We start from the raw sequence: 16,821 nt of genomic DNA, 5'->3' as shown, positions 1-16,821 counted from the left end.
CTCTGTACACATCATGTTCTTTTTAGTACTTGAGTCTGGTGAGTGGATGCCTGAAACTCTTCTGGAAGAACTCAGCTGGCCATTATTATTCTCCATCTGCCTGGAGATGAAATCACTTTCTCTTTTACTGGGATCACAACTGACCACGATGTCACAAGTAAACACAGGGGAGTGTTCAGACTCTCCAAACAAACATATCTCTCAGAAAGCTGCATGTCTGCAATGCTAATTTGGGGATTAGAATGCCTCTGCTCATCACCAGTCTGTATTTATTGAGGCACAGACCAGTGGCTGTTGGAAACGGGGGGCATAGGGCAGGAAAACAATGCCCCTAGGTCTGTATTGAGCTTTGGAGTGTGGAACCTCAGGAGGCCTGAAGCAGGGCATATGTATTCTCGGAAGAGAGTTTTCTGAGCTATTTACGCCAGGAAAGTTTAAGACCCATAGACTCAAAGGGCCAGATTTTGACATCTTTGCTTGTACTGAGTAGTACCTTTCTCTATGGGACCAATGGAACCGCTTGTGGAGTGGGGTACTTCTCAGAGTGTGTCAGGGTGACAGAATCCGGACCCAATCCAATTGGAGGTAGAAAAGGCCTATTAAGAGATTGCCTAGTTGACACCTAAGCACTGCTCCCTGTAGTACGTTGGTGTGGTTATTTGGCTGGTCTAGGTTTGGAGTTTCCATGAGCTCTGACAGATTTTACCCCAGCCCTTCACTCCTCAGCAATATCTCCTTCCCAGCAGTATTTTAAACTCCACGTGATGCTGCAGAATGGAGCTCCCATGCCTCTGAAGAAGCATGAAACTCAACAGCTTTCCTGCTCTCTCAGAAGCACTTCGCTGGCAAAGACTGAATCAGGTTGAACTCTCAATTTATTGCCAGAGCCCACTCAGCACATTAATAGGACCTGGTTCCCAAAGCTGGACAGCAGGCTCTTCCAGGCCCAGTTATCTGCTGGTGCTGAATTGTACATGCAGTTCAGGTGGTCACTTTTGCTAGCTTGCCCAGAGTGTTTGAAAACTGGCTGAGCTGGGTGTGTGAGAAGTGATTGAGCTCTGATTGGTTTGCATAAGGAATAACCTAGGACAGGCATGTACAGTACATGCGTGTTCCAGCCATAGCATGCAGAGTAACGCACTGGGGGTCTGCTCTCGCCCCCCGTCCCCTCCCAGACATTCTTAAAGCCATGGAAGGGTTACTGACCTTGAATCTGTGTGGGACAAGGGGAAAAGCCCTGAGGCATTGAGCAGGCTCTGGATTATTTTCTTTCCCTCTCTGTCCAAACCAGAGACCCTCTGAGAAAATGCTCATTGTTGTGATTTCTAAGGATGCTCTCTGGGGTGGACGTTCCACAGTATAAACACACAAAGCATTTGGCCACAGCAGGAAAATAAGAGCAGCCCGAGAGATGAGCAATTGTGATGGCCAGCTGGGGTAGACGAGTGGCTGTGTACTGCTCCACCCGTACCCAGCTGGTGGGCGTAGGTCGCCTTGCAGTCGCGATGCAGGAAAAGTACGTGTGATAGCTGCTTTGTGCAGTCAAGGTGTGGGGAAGATATTAAGAGCAAAGCCTCTGACAGCAACGAGAGGCAGAGAGTCCACTGGAAAACAGAACTGGCTTAGAGCAGGGAATTTGCTAGCAGAAGAGGTAGCTTGGGTGGAGATAGACCATTATGGTGTCTGTAGCATTTAGATGACTCAGGCTCTCCCTGAGCTAGTACCAGCCTCCCTCTCCTTTCCCCTCTCCCAGCCCTGGATGTGGATAACACCCAGAACCAGGGGGCCTCCTATTCTATTGATACATGGTGCAAGGAGCGTATACGGTCCTCCTCTGTGCCTGTCTCTCTCTGCAAGGGAGGGCTTTGTACCCGAGGCCGTGGGGTACAACAGGAATTGTTAGGACAATAATGAAGGAGGAAACTCATTGGCCCAGCCTCAGAGGAGCCACAGTAGCACTAGAGCTCAGTGGATGGTTTGCCGTCTTGATGGTCACCAGTTGCTCCTGTTTCTGTGCTAGGATCTGGCACGTGGAATGCCACATACGGACACCGCCTGACGTTGAGACACACGAGCTTCTGGAGCGAAGCTGTCTTCACGATCTCAAAGCCAGTTGAGCCACCGAAAGTGCTGGGCTTCCAGTATTCTGGAGAGCAGATGGGGTTTCCGAAAAGCCCTTTCAGGGAAAACGGGGCTCCAATCTCCACCATACTCTCCCCAAAAATAGAGTTTGGCTGGCATTTCTCAAGCAACAAACCAGGATAAAACTCTAAGGCATTAATGTCTCCGTATAGCTTTTCCAGCTCCGCCGCTTTCTCCTCTTCTCCTGCATCAACAGAGAGAGACAGAATGTCTTAGTGAAACAGTCACTCAGAAGGGAGGTTCCAAATCCGTACAAGACACAGGACTTTTCAGCTGCTCTATCTCTGTAATCCAACTGAACGGTCTGACTGACTCTCGGGGCCATGTCCCACCCACTCAACCACTCATCTGCCCTGCAGCAGGTAACAACCCTTTCAAGTAGGCAGTACCTGGCAGTTTTCAGAGTGGGGTGAGTAGTAGTAAGCTGTGGCAGGATGTTTATACATCAATCAGTTAGAAAGCCTACAGTAGGGCCACTGATTGGATGAGCTGTGTGTCTGTGCTCCCATACTGTACGTGAGGCGTCTGCCTTGGGCCGAGGGAACCCCCAGGGCAGTGCTAGCCCCTTACCGGATACACACTGCCAGCAGCAGCATGTAGGTCATGAAATCTGACCTGTTAACTCCTGGAAGGATTTGTAGGGCTTCATGGAAAACCTCTTCCGGTACTCATTAAAGGGCTGCAGCCTCAGCAGCCGTGATTCCTCAATAACTCCAACAGCCACTTTCAAGAGATTGGTATTGATGGTTTGTCCCCCACCGATCTGAAACACAGGAAGAGTAAAAGAAAAGCAAACTTCTGTTACAGTCAAGCATTGTCATTCCACTCGGAACTGCAGAAAATTGACAAGTATGCCAGATTACACGTCTTGTTAGTTGTTTCTAATGCATCCATCACATAGGTGCCACATGACTGAAGACAGTCAAAATCACAGGTCATAGCAGCAGAGAGAGAGAACCACCAGAAATGCTAACCAGAGCTGTGTCACAGCTGCCAGGCCAGATCAGACAAATGGCCCATCTGGTGTGGTACCCAATCCCCAACCGTTGTTAAGGCCGGCTGCTTCAGAGGAAAATACTAGAAAACTAGACTTGGCAGAATTCCATTTTTATTTTTTATAATTTTGATAGATAATATTGATGTTTATTTAAGTGGTTTTTTTTATTTATCTATTTACATTTTCACAGTTGCAGGGAATTATTGGGTGATTAGACAATGGGGGGAACATATCAGACAATAATGATTTAATGACAGTAGATATTGAGATTCAAAAGTTAAACCGTTAAAACACAAATTGTCCACATCACATCAAAACAAACCAAGGAAATATCCTTAAACCAAATTCTCAAAAGTTCTCAAGCAGCATTTTTCTTTCTTTGCCTATCTGTAAATTTCAGTGGAAATATTTTTTCACTGGTTTGTGTACAGTGAAATCAACAGGTTACCAACAAAAATCTGATCCTTCCAAGCCTCCAGAAAACCCTGTACTGAACAATTATGCAGTAACCTGTCAATGGAAGGGCGGCAATTATTTTCTTTCCATTAAGGAAACAAGCTGGGCATTCGGACAGCAGCATATGGGAATATCTGACTCTCCGTGTTGAATAAAAGTTTCCCAAGGAGAGAGGAGAGAAAGAGAAGCCTCAAACGCTGTCAATGTGAATTAGTGAAAGAAAACAGACACACAGTGGCAGCAGAGAACAAAGGATGAAGCCAGACTGTTGTCCTTTACCATGAGCTCCTGGGAGAGCTGTTTGACTCAGAACCACTGGCCTTTAAAGAGGATTTGGGGGATGGAGTAATAGAAAGTAATAATTAGAAAGACCAAAAAAGAATTTGAAGAACAGCTAGCCAGAGACTCCAAAAGTAATAGCAATTTTTTTTAAATACATCAGAAGCAGAAAGCCTGCTAAACAACCAGTGGGGCCACTGGACGATCGAGATGCTAAAGGAGCACGCAGAGACGATACGGCCATTGCGGAGAAACTAAATGAATTCTTTGCATTGGTCGTCACTGTTGAGGATGTGAGGGAGAGTCCCAAACCTGAGCCATTTTTGGGGGGTGACAGATCTGAGGAACAGTCCCAAATTGAGGTGTCATTAGAGGAGGTTTTGGAACAAATTGATAAACTAAACAGTAATAAGTCTCCGGGACCTGATGATATTCACTCAAGAGTTCTGAAGGAACTCAAATGTGATATTGCAGGGCTACTAACTGTCATCTGTAACCTATCATTTAAATCAGCTTCTGGACCAAATGACTGGAGGATAGCTAATGTGATGCCAATTTTTAAAAAGGGCTCCAGAGGTGACCTGGCAACTATAGGCCAGTAAATCTCACTTCAGTACCGGGCAAATTGGTTAAAACTATCATAAAGAACAAAATTGCCAGACAACTAGATGAACATCATTTGTTGGGAAATAGTCAGCATGGTTTTTGTAAAGAGAAATCATGCTTCACCAATCTACTAGAATTCTGTGAGGGGCTCAACAAGCATGCGGACAAAGGAGATCCAGTGGATAATAGTGTATTTAGATTTTCAGAAAGCCTTTGACAAAGTCCCTCACCAAAGGCTCTTAAGCAACGTAAGCTGTCATGGGACAAGAGGGAAGGTTCTCTCATGGATTGGTAACTGGTTAAAAGATAGGAAACAAAGGGTAGGAATAAATGGTCAGTTTTCAGAATGGAGAGAGATAAATAGTGGTGTCCCCCAGGGATCAGTACTGGGCCCAGTCCTATTTAACATATTCATAAATGATCTGGAAAAAGAGATAAACAGTGAGGTGGCAAAATTTGCAGATGATACAAAACTAAGTTAAGACCCAGGCAGACTGCGAAGAGCTACAAAAGGATCTCACAAAACTGGGTGACTGGGCAACAAAATTGCAGATGAAATTTAATGTTGATAAATGCAAAGTGATGCACCTTGGAAAACATAATCCTAACTATACATATACAATGATGGGGATCTAAATTAGCTGTTACCACTCAAGAAAGAGATCTTGGAGTCATTGTGGATAGTTCTCTGAAATCATCCACTCAATGTGCAGTGGCCGTCAAAAAAGCGAACAGAATGTTGGGAATCAAGAAAGGGATAGATAATAAGACAGAAAATATCATATTGCCGCTATATAAATCCATGGTGTGCCCACACCTTGAATACTGCATGCAGATGTGGTCGCCCCATCTCAAAAGAGATATATTAGAATTGGAAAAGGTTCAGAAAAGGGCAACAAAAATCATTAGGGGTATGGAACGCCTTCCGTATGAGGAGAGATTAATAAGACTGGGACTTTTCAGCTTGGAAAAGAGGCAACTAAGGGGGGATATGACAGGTCTATAAAGTCATGAGTGGTTATCATAGAGAAAGTAAATAAGGAAGTGTTATTTATTCCTTCTCATAATACAATAACAAGGGCCCACCAAATGAAATTAATAGGTGGCAGGTTTAAAACAAACACAAGAAAGTATTTTTTCACGCAGTGCACTGTCAACTTCTGGAACTCCTTGCCAGAGGGTGTTGTGAAGGCCAATACTATAACGGGGTTCAAAAGGGAGCTAGATAGATTCATGGAGGATAGGTCCATCAATGGCTACTAGCCAGGATGGGCGGGAATGGTGTCCCTAGCCTCTGTTTGCCAGAAGCTGGGATTGAGTGACACTTGATGATAACCTGTCCATTCCCTTTGGGACACCTGCCATTGGCCACTGTCAGAGGACATGATACTGGGCTTGATGGACCTTTGATCTGACCCAGTGTGGCCATTCTTATGAGAATGGGTAGAATGTGCCACAGACACGTTGATTATTGCCTGTGTTATGGCAGCCCCCACGATGTGCCAGGGGCTACCTGCACCTCTGGAGTGGATTGTGCCAATGAGGCATCCCCTGCTGGGAGAGGCAGGGGGCAGCTGCATTGCCTTGGAGATGGTGGGGGAGCACTAGGAGTCATCCTGCTCCTTACATCCTCCCCACACCAGAATCTGGCCCCACCATGAGATGTGGCTCCTTCCCTGAGCCACTTTCCATGCCCCTTTAAAATCATACAGCCTGCTAGCACCATCACACTGCAGAGCAATGTGCACACCCATTGGGCTGTGTAAGTAGCCCGCCTCCCCCAGCAGATTGCGCACAGGACCTGTTCCCTGCCTCTGGCCGACAGGCGTCCATGTCCAGTGCCATACCTGTCCTGCCATTTGCTTGGAGAAAGACTCCACCAGGGCCTCCACCCCATAGTCCAGAAGCATGGAGGTGTTGTAAATAAACTGCTCGTAGCTGTATTCATCCTCCTGGATGGTGAACGAGTCCGGCATCAGCGCATGCCAGTGGTAGAGCTGGTTGAACTCCACGGCAATCCGGTTCCGGTACTGGAACTGCATGCCAAACAGCAGCTCCGGGTCAAACTTCAGATGCAGGAAGTACCCGCTGAGATGCTGCACGTAGTCCTCAATGACGATCTTGATGGTCTCTCCTAGGAGGGAGAGGAGAGACGCGCAGGGAAGCGGAATGTCAGCCTGCTGCAGAGGCAAGCGGCTATAGGCCAGTTAGTTCCTGGGCAACAGCCGCAGGTCCTAGCTGTAAATGAGCCAGCGTTCTAACAACCGGAGCTTGGACCCTTTAACAGAGATTACAGCGTTGGTGCTAGGCATAAGCAGCTCAAGGGGTCCCTCTATTTGCTCATAATCATGTTTGGGAGGGGGGAATATTCCTGCCTAGGGCCCACAGTGGGTTAGCACCACCTCTGGAGAGAGAACATCACCATGGGTGCTCTGGTGATTGGCATGGAAAGAGGTGTGCTGGATTAAACATCCAGTGTGTTGTACTGGATCTGCCTTCATATGTCCCATAAAACAGTCCCCAGGAGGTTCTTCTATCACGTGTGACCTCTTGGCTTGTCTGACTTTTATTTGTCTCCTAGGAAGGCAGGTATAAGCCAGGAGTGTGTCGCGCTGCAGTCAAAGCGGAAGCAGTGTACACCAGGAATACGTTTTTCTTTTTGAGTGTACACCAGGAATACATTAGCGGAGAATCAGCCCTTCTGTGGGTAACTCTCAGCCTAGGACGTTGTCTTGGTGCTGACACTCCAAGTGCTCCCCCTTTGGACCAATTCGTCTACTGAGCCAGCATCTGCCCAGCACTGCTGCCTGTTACTAGGGCCGATAACTAGAGCAAGAACAGCTGGGGCGAATGGTCACTAGGGCGGGTGAGACAGGAAAACAGCCAAAGGGTGCACCCAGCAACCCAGGAGAAGAGCTGTTTAAGATGCCTCAGGGATATAATTTGGATAATGGATTGAAGTTAACTAAAGGAAAACATAGGCTGAAAAACAAGACAGTGCCCCAATAGTGAGATCTGTAGGGATGTGGGATGGTCTCAGGGGTCAGAGAAACTCATAGGGCACTTAAAATTGGACAGGACAAAGCCCTGGAGCCCAGGGAATAATCATGCATTGGAAGAAGGACTGGATGCCATTTAATACATGCCGTGTTAAATCATACCCAGTCACCTCCCCCAGCCGCCCAGTGCCCTGCTCTCCCCAGGGCCCATGTCCTCCCCCTGCTCTCACCGATGAGGATGAGACGGGTTGTCTGGAAGAGCTGCTCGTCGTTCCACGTCGGATGCTCCTGCTTCAGCACGTCACAGACTCGGTTGTGCTCACGAAGCCAGATGGTCGCATACATCATGAGCCCCGGCAGCAGACCGAACACCTCCTGGCCCACAGCCAGTTGCTTCTCTTTGGGGGTGCCGGCAGGGTAGATCATGTGAACCGGAGCATCGAGGACCGTGGGTGGATACATTTCTCCATCCACTACCTTGGGGAGACAAGAGCAGGCTGGCAGCAAGGAAAGGAATGGAGAGAACTGCCCTGGCCTGCCACTGGGTAGCCAGTAGATCCCCGTGCTCCAGTACCGCCAGCCACAGCTGGCTCCCGGTCAGTGTTAGCGCCACCTCCCTGCGTGAGCCCCTGGGCCTGGGCTCTGGTCTAAAGGGGACTCGCTTTACAGCAGGGGCAGTCGCTGCCAAAACCTTGGAGCCTTGCTTCCCTGCCCAGAGCTGAAAGGGGCTGAAGGTGGTGTCTAAGGCTTAGCTGTGGTTTTGAGATGAGCAGGAGGAAGCTCCTAGGGTCCATGCGTTGGTCACACTCTTGGGTGTGCTGTCCCTGCTGGCTCAGAGATAGCGCATGCAGGCCTACGGCTCAGTGGATGCTGCTAGGAGAGTGTCTCCCAATGAGTGTCTTACCGTGGAGAGCTCTCCGGGGCATGCTGCAGTAGCAGACCGATGGGGCTTCTCACACAGCGCTCAGCAAGTGACTGTGGATGGTAAAGGTTTCCAAAAGCTCCTGTGTGACTGAGGAGCCTTCAGCCCTCTGGTTTCCAATGAGCCGTGGTCTTGACATGCCTGCATCCCTATGGAGGATGGGACCAAGACTCCTCAGTCTCTCAGACATGGTAGCAGGTTTCCCTTGCAGTGGCTGTGGGAGGGAGCCAGATGCGGGCAGTGACACAGTCAGATGTGGAGAGAGGTGTTGGCTGAGCATACCACACGGGTGGCTGGGGGCCCTGCAATACCTGATATTTGAGCTTCCCGTCTCTAAAGAGCCGCAGCTGGTGCTGACGCTCCAGGTTGTCTCCATAGAGGTGCCCAAGGTCCACCTGCAGAGAGAGGCCAGCGTTACCCTGCTGTGCACACAGCTTGTGCAGACAAACTGGGCCAGTCAGCTGACCCCGTGCCCCACTGGCAGCAGGGCTAGACAGCAGGCCCCAGCCTTCAACAAGGACCCAGGCAGCTGGGAGCCCCGGCTGAGGGGGCAAGCGATTCACTCTGTAGCCATGGTGCAGCCATGCCACAAGCACCGGCAATCCCTTCCCATGGCAGTCTGATGTTCCAAGCAGCCTTGGGGGCTGGGGACTATTTGATGGGTTGGGGAGAGTGAGCGCTCTGCAGCCTGGAGGTCTCTGCTTCTTCCAGGACAGGCTTCCCCACATGGCCCTGTCCTGGAAGGCACCTCTGCCTTCGGTCCCCTCTCCTCCTCTTCCCCCTCTCTATCTGAATGTGCAATTGCACTCCCCCCTCCCTCCGAAGAGGTTCTCTTCCCAGGACGTGAACCCCGACCGCTCTGAGCCTTGGATACAGGAGCTGAGTTGTGGGTAGCACTGGGGGTGACATCACACAGCTGCAAGTGTCTTTCTCCCATTCAGACTGCTGGAGCAGCCAGCTCCATGGTGAGCCCCCTGTGAGGCGTGGGCCAGCTTCACGGGACGCCCTTCTCCTTACCCCATGGCCCAGGGCCTTGGTGAAGCCATGCCCCATCTTCCCAGATGTCTTGAAGAATTGGTGAGTGAAGTGCTGTGCGAAGAAGGCAAACATCAGGTTGGTCCCACGGGGGTCCCTTTGGAACCGCTGCCGGAGCAGAAACCTCTCTGCAAAGAGCTGAGGGTCAGGGAGCTGCTGCTTCCCTGCAAAGGAAGGAAACAAACCCAAGTTGGGAGCTGTCAGCGCATCCAGCTGCGGGGGCTCCAGATGCCTTACGCTTCAGAGCAACTCAGCCATAATCCCTGTCACAGGGAGAAGAGGGGTGTCTCTGCCCTTGGCTCGGGGGGCCAGGAATCCACCAGCAGCTCTGCCATCCCATTACTTATTTGCAGAAGTCAGTGCAGGTCAGGAACAACTATCGGGGTGTCACATGGGGACTGCTTCAGCTGTCGCCCATTAAAGTCAGTGGGAGACACTTGTCTAAATAATAATCTATCTCAGCAACTCCAGAGCACTATTGTCCAAGCACCAGTTCTCTGCACAAGGGTTATTAGGCTTGAAGGTTTTCACGTGTACCTTGGCTATCTGGACAGGAATTAGCAGCATCAAGCTGCCCCTTCCCAGTGGAGACCCAAAGACGTAACCTACCCAGGCATTTGCTCTGACTGCAGCCCGGCATGGTCACTCATCCCACTGGCCGTGCAGAACTTGCTGGGCCCTGCTGGTCCATTAGCAAAGTAAACACTCTGAGCTCCAGGTAGTCAAAGGCTGGGGTAGGGCCTTTGCTTTCCTCTGAAGGTTTCAACCCTGTCTGGGGTCCTTGGAGAGGATGAGGTTAACAGGACGGGAGGGAGGTTGGGGGCAGGGAGGGATGCAGTTATTAGCAGCATGCTGTCAATTTAGCTGACCATGAAGAAGAACAGCTCTTCCCTAAGGAGCTGCATTCCAGCTGGGCAGGTGCCAGTTTAAATGCCCAGAGTGGCTGCCGTCACCTAGTGCTCCTGCCATGGCTCCCACGCGGAGGACAATCCCCCAGGCTCTACTCCTCTGAAAGATGGCCCATTGACAGCGCTGGAGACTTGAGGGCCTCTGGGAATCCACAGGGCAGGCACAGCACAAGCAGTGACAGGACAGGGCCGACCCACGCGGTACCCTCAGCTAGTGCCGTTTGAGGAGGGTGTTGATCCTCGAGAGCCTGTTGCTGAGCTCCCAGGGGATGGGTCAGCCCGCACCCACGGGAATGGAGCCTTTTGCGTTCATTGCCTCAGAACCTCTCCCTGAGGGGAGTCCGTTTTGGAGAGTACTAGCCTGGCTGGATTTGAACCAGGGATGAAGGACTCTGCAGCCCCCTCCCTAGGGTGGGAGCCCTCAGGCCCCCCCGAGGTGAATTCTAATCACTCTTTTGGTAATCAGAGGAGCATTGACCCTCGTCCTCTCTTGCCTTCTGGGGCCGGGAGTAGGGGTTCGGCGACAGGCTCCAGACTGCAGGGTTCACGCTAGTCAACTCCCCTGGGCATGCAGTGTGAGACTATGCTCCGAGGGGTTGCAGGGGGCAGGGATGCTTGGTGTGCTGGATTGACTTGTCCTGGGAACAGCACTTCCCCCAGATGGGTGCCAGGAGCAGCCTTGATTTTTAGTAGCTGTTCTTCCGTTGCAGTGAAACTCCTGGAAAGAGTGGGAGCTAATGACCCCTTGAGGTGCCAGGGCCAGCAGCCTGTGCAATATGCGTAGCCAGAGCTCTGCCTCTACTGGAGCAGCTGGCAGGGGTGACTGTGGATTGGGATTGAGGAGGCATCACATAGGGGTGTTACTACGATGCTGCCACTGCAAAACCAAGTGCAAGGAGACTCCAGCACCCAGGCTTGCGGACATCCTGAACATGGTCTTTGCTGAGACAGGCACTTACCGCTGGTTCCCATAGGAGTCGGACAGTCATCGGGTACCGGCGGAAGGACCCGGGTGAAATAGCTCACGTTGGAATAGACTTCCCAGCTGATATATCCGTACACTGAGTTATACGTGGGGGGGCTTGGGATCAGATTGGCCCGGACTGAAAGGAGAGGGAAGAAAGTCACTTGCAGCTAGGCAGTCCTAACACAGATGTGTTCATTCTGCTCTGGATGGTTCCCATGTGTACCTGTCCCTGGAACAGCAAGCACCAGTATGACAGGGCCTGGCTAGCCGTGGCACTGCATACACACACAACAGGATGGAGGGATAGGAAAAAGTGGAACATGAGCAGGAGGGGGAGACACAGCTGGGAATGCAGGGATATGCATGTGTTTGTTTTCTTGTGAAGCCTTTGCAGGGCAAATGCAGGTTCCTGAACTCGGATCCAAGCAGGTAAGTAAAAGGGGAACTGATCTGTAAACATCTTCCTTTGAAAATATAAATATCGTTTCAGTCCCTGATCTGGAGTCAAGCAATCTTCACAAAAGTTTTGCTGTTCTCCTTTAACTAGTGACTCAATGATTTGTTTCTGTTGAACACACAATTGCAGAGGTTGATTGTGGCTACTGAACCACTGATTTAATGTTTATTGCTGGTGACGTGCATCAGCAGAGCAGCCTGTGTGTGGGGAGCCCAGGGCTAGGATAGCAGGCAGGTTGTGGGTTGGGTTCGAGGGGTATCAGCAGAGCTCTGTGTGCAAGAAGCCACACAGCACCTGTTTGTACTACACCTGTCTCAAGTCAATACTCTCACTTCTTTCGCAGGGAGACTTAACTGAGTCATTAACAAAAGGAAGAAAAGAAAAAGGTTCTGTGCTGAGCCTCACTCTGCTTTGGGTGGGTTGTGCTCTGCTATTGGGAGTTTGTGTCTCTTCCCTAACCTTTTACACTTAGCCTTTAAAATGCCTTGATTCCCCCTAGGGATGCAAAGTGAGAAGTTATATTATCTCTCCGCTTCTCGTTCTAAGTGGATGCCTTGATGAATCACACAGTGTTTGAGAAAAAAAAATCTCATTAGAGACAGAAACAGAGCCAGAGACCTGTCCTGCTGCAGAACTCCAAGGACCTGAACTAAAATATTTACGCAAGATAATAAGCTTTGTGGCATGAGTGAGTAGAAAGTTTATGGTTTGCTGAGACCATTCTCCCAGTGCTAGCCCTCCCTGCTGCCAGAACACCATAGGCAGTTGGCCGTGCTGACATTTAGGTGCCTTTCTGAACACTGGAGAGCTGCATATTTTAAATTTTTTAATGTTGCTGTTTTTTTTCTATTAACTTTTTAAAGTGCATTTACAGGAACAACAAACATACTATACAAAACTTCTATCAGAACTTAAAATTTAAATCAATTATTTGTATTATACAGGTTACCAACAAACTAAACTGGTTTATAAAAATCCAACTAAAGTAAAATTATTAAGATAAGATAAAGAACAGAAGCCAGATTCAAAGGAGGGGGATAAAAATGGGGGGACAGGGAAATGGGCCGAGAGGAAGAGGAGGCAAGTGGGGGCATGATGGATTTAATAGGATTATCCACATACTTTCAAGAAAGCATCCCATAGCACTGAGTAGTTCTCTGGGGTCTTTCTGTTGTGTTACACAAGGCTTTCCATGCTGGCCAAGCAGACAGTGTCCATGCTTCTGTCAATTGCTGGTCGTTTGTTAGTTTGCCATTTTTGCAGCACTAGTCTTTTAACAGTTATTAGTGCTCTGCAGAGCCAACGTTTTTCATTTTTTTTTCAGCTTCCAATTAACATCAGTTAGGTTTAAAATAACATGTTTAGCTTGTAACGCAATTTTATTTGATAGGAAAAAATTAATTCTGCAATTCAGTTCTGCCCCAAGCATGTGGGTACAGGGGCCTTTCCAGAGCATACGGGGTAAGTTAGCACCTGCTGACTCCCAGTGCTGATATTTGTCTGACAATTAATTTGGTCGTGAAGCTTACCCATAGCCCCCCTGCTAAGCCAGACTTGGGTTCTAACCCACACAGCTCTGCTGATGTCACAGTGAGTCATTGGCAGACCAGGGAACAGAACCGAGGAGTCCTGAGTCCCAGTCCCCTCTCCAGCCACTAGACTTCTCTCCTCCCCCCGCCAGAGCTGTGGATGGAGCCCAGGAGTTCTGCCTCAGTTCCTGCTACTTCAACCACTGGACACACTGCCTCATTCTGCAAGTGCAAATGGATTACGTCTGCTTTACGAAAACATGAAGATAACAGGAAAAGTAGCACAACTGGGGCAGCAGGTACACGGAGAGATCTCAGCAGTGCCCCGAGAGTGAAGACGCACTTTGAACCCCAGTGGCCAAAGCCAAGGGTGGACTTTAATTTAAACATTCCCACCCAAGAGCCTAGCCTCACCTGTTAGCACCAGTCTCATCAGCGTGTCCCTAATGAAGGTGTTATTGAGGATGTTCCAAAGCCACTTGAAGTGAGTCAGGATGAAGTGATAGAAGGCCGGGCTTGGTTTTATCAAAACGTGGAGTCGTGTCCAAAACTCAGCTGGGAGGAAACAGCAAATTTATTACTAAGTAAAGTAAGGCAAACACTTTCCTCTCTAGTGACAGCTGCCAAAGTCCTGGTGACACCAGCATGCAGTCAGCCAGTAAGAGCACATGCTTATGAAACAACGCTCCTAACTTGTGTTCCATTGGCTGAGTGCCTTGCCACTCACTGTGCCTCTGGGAGAGCCCTAGGGGCAGTGTTTTGAGCTGGGATTAGCTCCAACCCCTACTCGTGTAGTTGAATGAAGCCTCTTGCAGAAGCTGCTATTTTTCTACCTTGCCCCCAGGCCTTCACCCCAAAGGCAGAGAGGGAGGGTGAACTTACGCGAAGTGCAGTTAGTGCCGAAGTAACCTGTCCGGGTGCAGTCACATTCATAGCTTTCCCTGCCGACCCTCATGCACACCCCTTTGTTCTGACATGGGTAATAACAACATGGATTCACTAAGGGAAGAAAGAGAGAGAGGTTTCATTGTTAACCCATGGACATTACTTGATCTGGCAGCTCCTCGGTCTCCATGTAGTGACATTTGCCCTTGAGTAGAGAGCCAGCATGAGGTACCACTTAAGTCCCACTTCAGCCCAGTGGTACCTAGGCCTTGTGAGATGAACTCTACTCTATGCGCTTAGCTGCGAATACCAGTCACTGCAAAGATTCCAACCAGGACATTTCTGGAAAGCATTTGTGGAGTGAGGAATCCAATCAAAGGCCACCAGGCTGCAGAGTGAGGTAAGCAGCATTTGCCCTACAATAGTCAGTGCATGATCATGCATTCTTAGAATGATATATGGGGCGGAGGAAGAGAAATATACGTTGGCTGGTGCTGGAGAGTTACTTGATGGGTCAAGCAAGGCAGGGAGAAAAGGGGCTCCCCCACTCCCTGCATATAATGCCCAGTACTTTGCTTTCAGCTATTTCTGTTAAGCCTTTCAAGTTTTGTGCCTGTAAAGCAGATTTTATTATTATTTACTGTAGTGGCGTGGCAGAAATATGTACAGGGAGGAGCAAAGCCCTGCATTAGCTGATATCAGCACCACATCCTTACAGGGGCATGCTAAGTACGTGTGCCCAGATTCCCCCCGCCTGCCTGAAAGGGGCACTCTGGGTGCAATGGCACCTCCTCTTCTTTGCTGTTTGCCATGGGAATCACTCTCCACTTGAAATAGGAGGCATTTATTAAAGGAAATGGTTACAACCACAAACAGGCTTCCACACAGCTTGAGTCCCAGTTTGGTTTCCTTTGATTACCAGGTACCACACCTTGTCTGAAGCTCTATCCAGCACACCAGGACCTCTAGTGGTTGAGTGATCTAGCTGCAAGGACACATATTATGCTCCCAGGGTCTGCTCTGCTATAAGATCAGGCCAGCCCTCTAGGTTATCATGCCAGGGGAATTAATTAGCCTAAAATAGCGTGTTAGCAGAAACACCAGAAGCTGCCGCTCCCCAACACCCCTTCCTTATTATGAATGGATGGAAATGGCTGCTTCCTGGGTTGTTTCTCGCAGGGTCACTTCCTCTGAAACAGGAGGCTTAGTCACATGACATGATGTCTGGAGGCTGGAGATAAGTGAGCCAGCACTCCCCAGACTATCCCGCATCTCATGCAGAATCCACAACACCTAAAGGATGTTCATTGAAAATTTACCAACAGCAAGTCACTCACTCCAGGGGTGATGGGGGCTCATGTGACATGGCAGGGAATGAGGCCAGGGGAGACCCTTACCCTGCTGCAACCTCCTGTGGTCTGGCAGATGGCCCCATGTCAGACCAGGGGCCATTTTTACATTTCCTGTTTTCTTGTTCTCTTTCATTCTTCCCAGCAAGATCAATGGCTCGAACCAACATTCTGCATCAATGAACTCTCAGGTTTCTGCCTGCAAAGCTCTGCCTGAGAGCACAGCTCGGAGCTGGGAAGGAGGCATGATAAGTTACCCATGTCTTCACTGAATGCTCCATACAAAGAGTTTTGACTTAATCTGCCTGTGTGCTAACGAGCTCCCAGGAAACCAGGCTAAAGGGAATCAGAGACACACTACATGGCCTATGCTCTGCTCCCAATGATAAGATCTCCTATAGGTCCCAGCTGGTGTCTGGGAGGCATTTGGGCACTGCCGTATTCATCATGTAAAGCTGGGGGGTGGCTGAGAAGCAGGGACTTGCTGTGCGTGCATAGACTCGGGCACAGTCAGGACTCAGAGCTCTGGGTTATTAACCAGATTTGCCCCGGGCTGAAGTAATGCCCTCGCCGCCCTGTAAAAGCAGATCACAGGGTAAGCATGAAAAGAATGTGAAATGCAGCCAGAGACGCTGCTGAACTGTGGATGCTGTTACCATCCCCCCTCTGGGGCCAGACACACCCAAGCACGTCAGGAGGCTGTTGCTTTCAAGGCATCTTGCATTCCCCCCCCATTGCTTCCCTGGGGAGGTTTTGTATCAATTCTGACATCGACACTGAGCACATGCCCAACGCTGGAGGCTATTAAGGGCCCGGCGCACTTCATCAGGGGCTATTAAACCCGTAGTAGTGATTGGAGTCTTCCCACATTGACTAATGGATTCTTGTAACATTATCTCATTTCACAGAGGGGGAAACTGAGGCAAAGAGCTGGGAGGTGACTTTTCTAAGGCTGCACAGGGAGGCGGAGCCTGAGCTGGGATTAGTGCCAGGAGGATTTTCAGTTGCTCAGCATGTCTCAGGATCGGCCTGTCATGTCAAAGCTGCACTCTGAAGCCCAAGGGGCCAGCAGTTAACGTCCATGTGACCCTCAGTGCCATGGCATGGCCAGCTTCTGAGCTGGGATGGGTGCAAGGGTGCCTGGGAAGCTACAAACAGAAACTGGTTCCAGCTAGAGAGAGAGACTCCCCTAGGGATAGAATTATTGCATAAATGAAAAGCTTCCTCCCCTGGAGGCAGAAACCCTCTTTAAGACAATGTGCCACATCTTGCAACAGCAACACCCTGCTT

The 16,821-nt window shown here is 49.7% G+C and overlaps 1 protein-coding gene across 2 annotated transcripts in view; it reads right to left on the bottom strand.

The window, feature by feature from the left end:
- Nucleotides 1-107: 107 nt before the first annotated feature.
- Nucleotides 108-16,821, bottom strand: part of PTGS1 (prostaglandin-endoperoxide synthase 1) — a 35,754-nt gene continuing 19,040 nt past the window's right edge. For both annotated transcript variants that reach the window (XM_038374560.2, XM_038374562.2), the window contains 9 exons: nt 14,180-14,296; nt 13,712-13,852; nt 11,304-11,447; nt 9,419-9,600; nt 8,713-8,796; nt 7,710-7,956; nt 6,328-6,614; nt 2,758-2,905; nt 108-2,326 (listed from right to left, as the gene is read on the bottom strand). In XM_038374560.2, the coding sequence (XP_038230488.1) occupies nt 1,959-2,326; nt 2,758-2,905; nt 6,328-6,614; nt 7,710-7,956; nt 8,713-8,796; nt 9,419-9,600; nt 11,304-11,447; nt 13,712-13,852; nt 14,180-14,296 (1,718 nt within the window). In that variant the 3' untranslated portion in view covers nt 108-1,958. The remainder of the gene's footprint in view (nt 2,327-2,757; nt 2,906-6,327; nt 6,615-7,709; nt 7,957-8,712; nt 8,797-9,418; nt 9,601-11,303; nt 11,448-13,711; nt 13,853-14,179; nt 14,297-16,821) is intronic.

The sequence above is a fragment of the Dermochelys coriacea genome, chromosome 16 (genome assembly GCF_009764565.3).
Source record: "Dermochelys coriacea isolate rDerCor1 chromosome 16, rDerCor1.pri.v4, whole genome shotgun sequence".
Lineage (NCBI taxonomy): Eukaryota > Metazoa > Chordata > Testudines > Dermochelyidae > Dermochelys > Dermochelys coriacea.
This window is presented reverse-complemented; position numbering and strand designations above follow the sequence as displayed.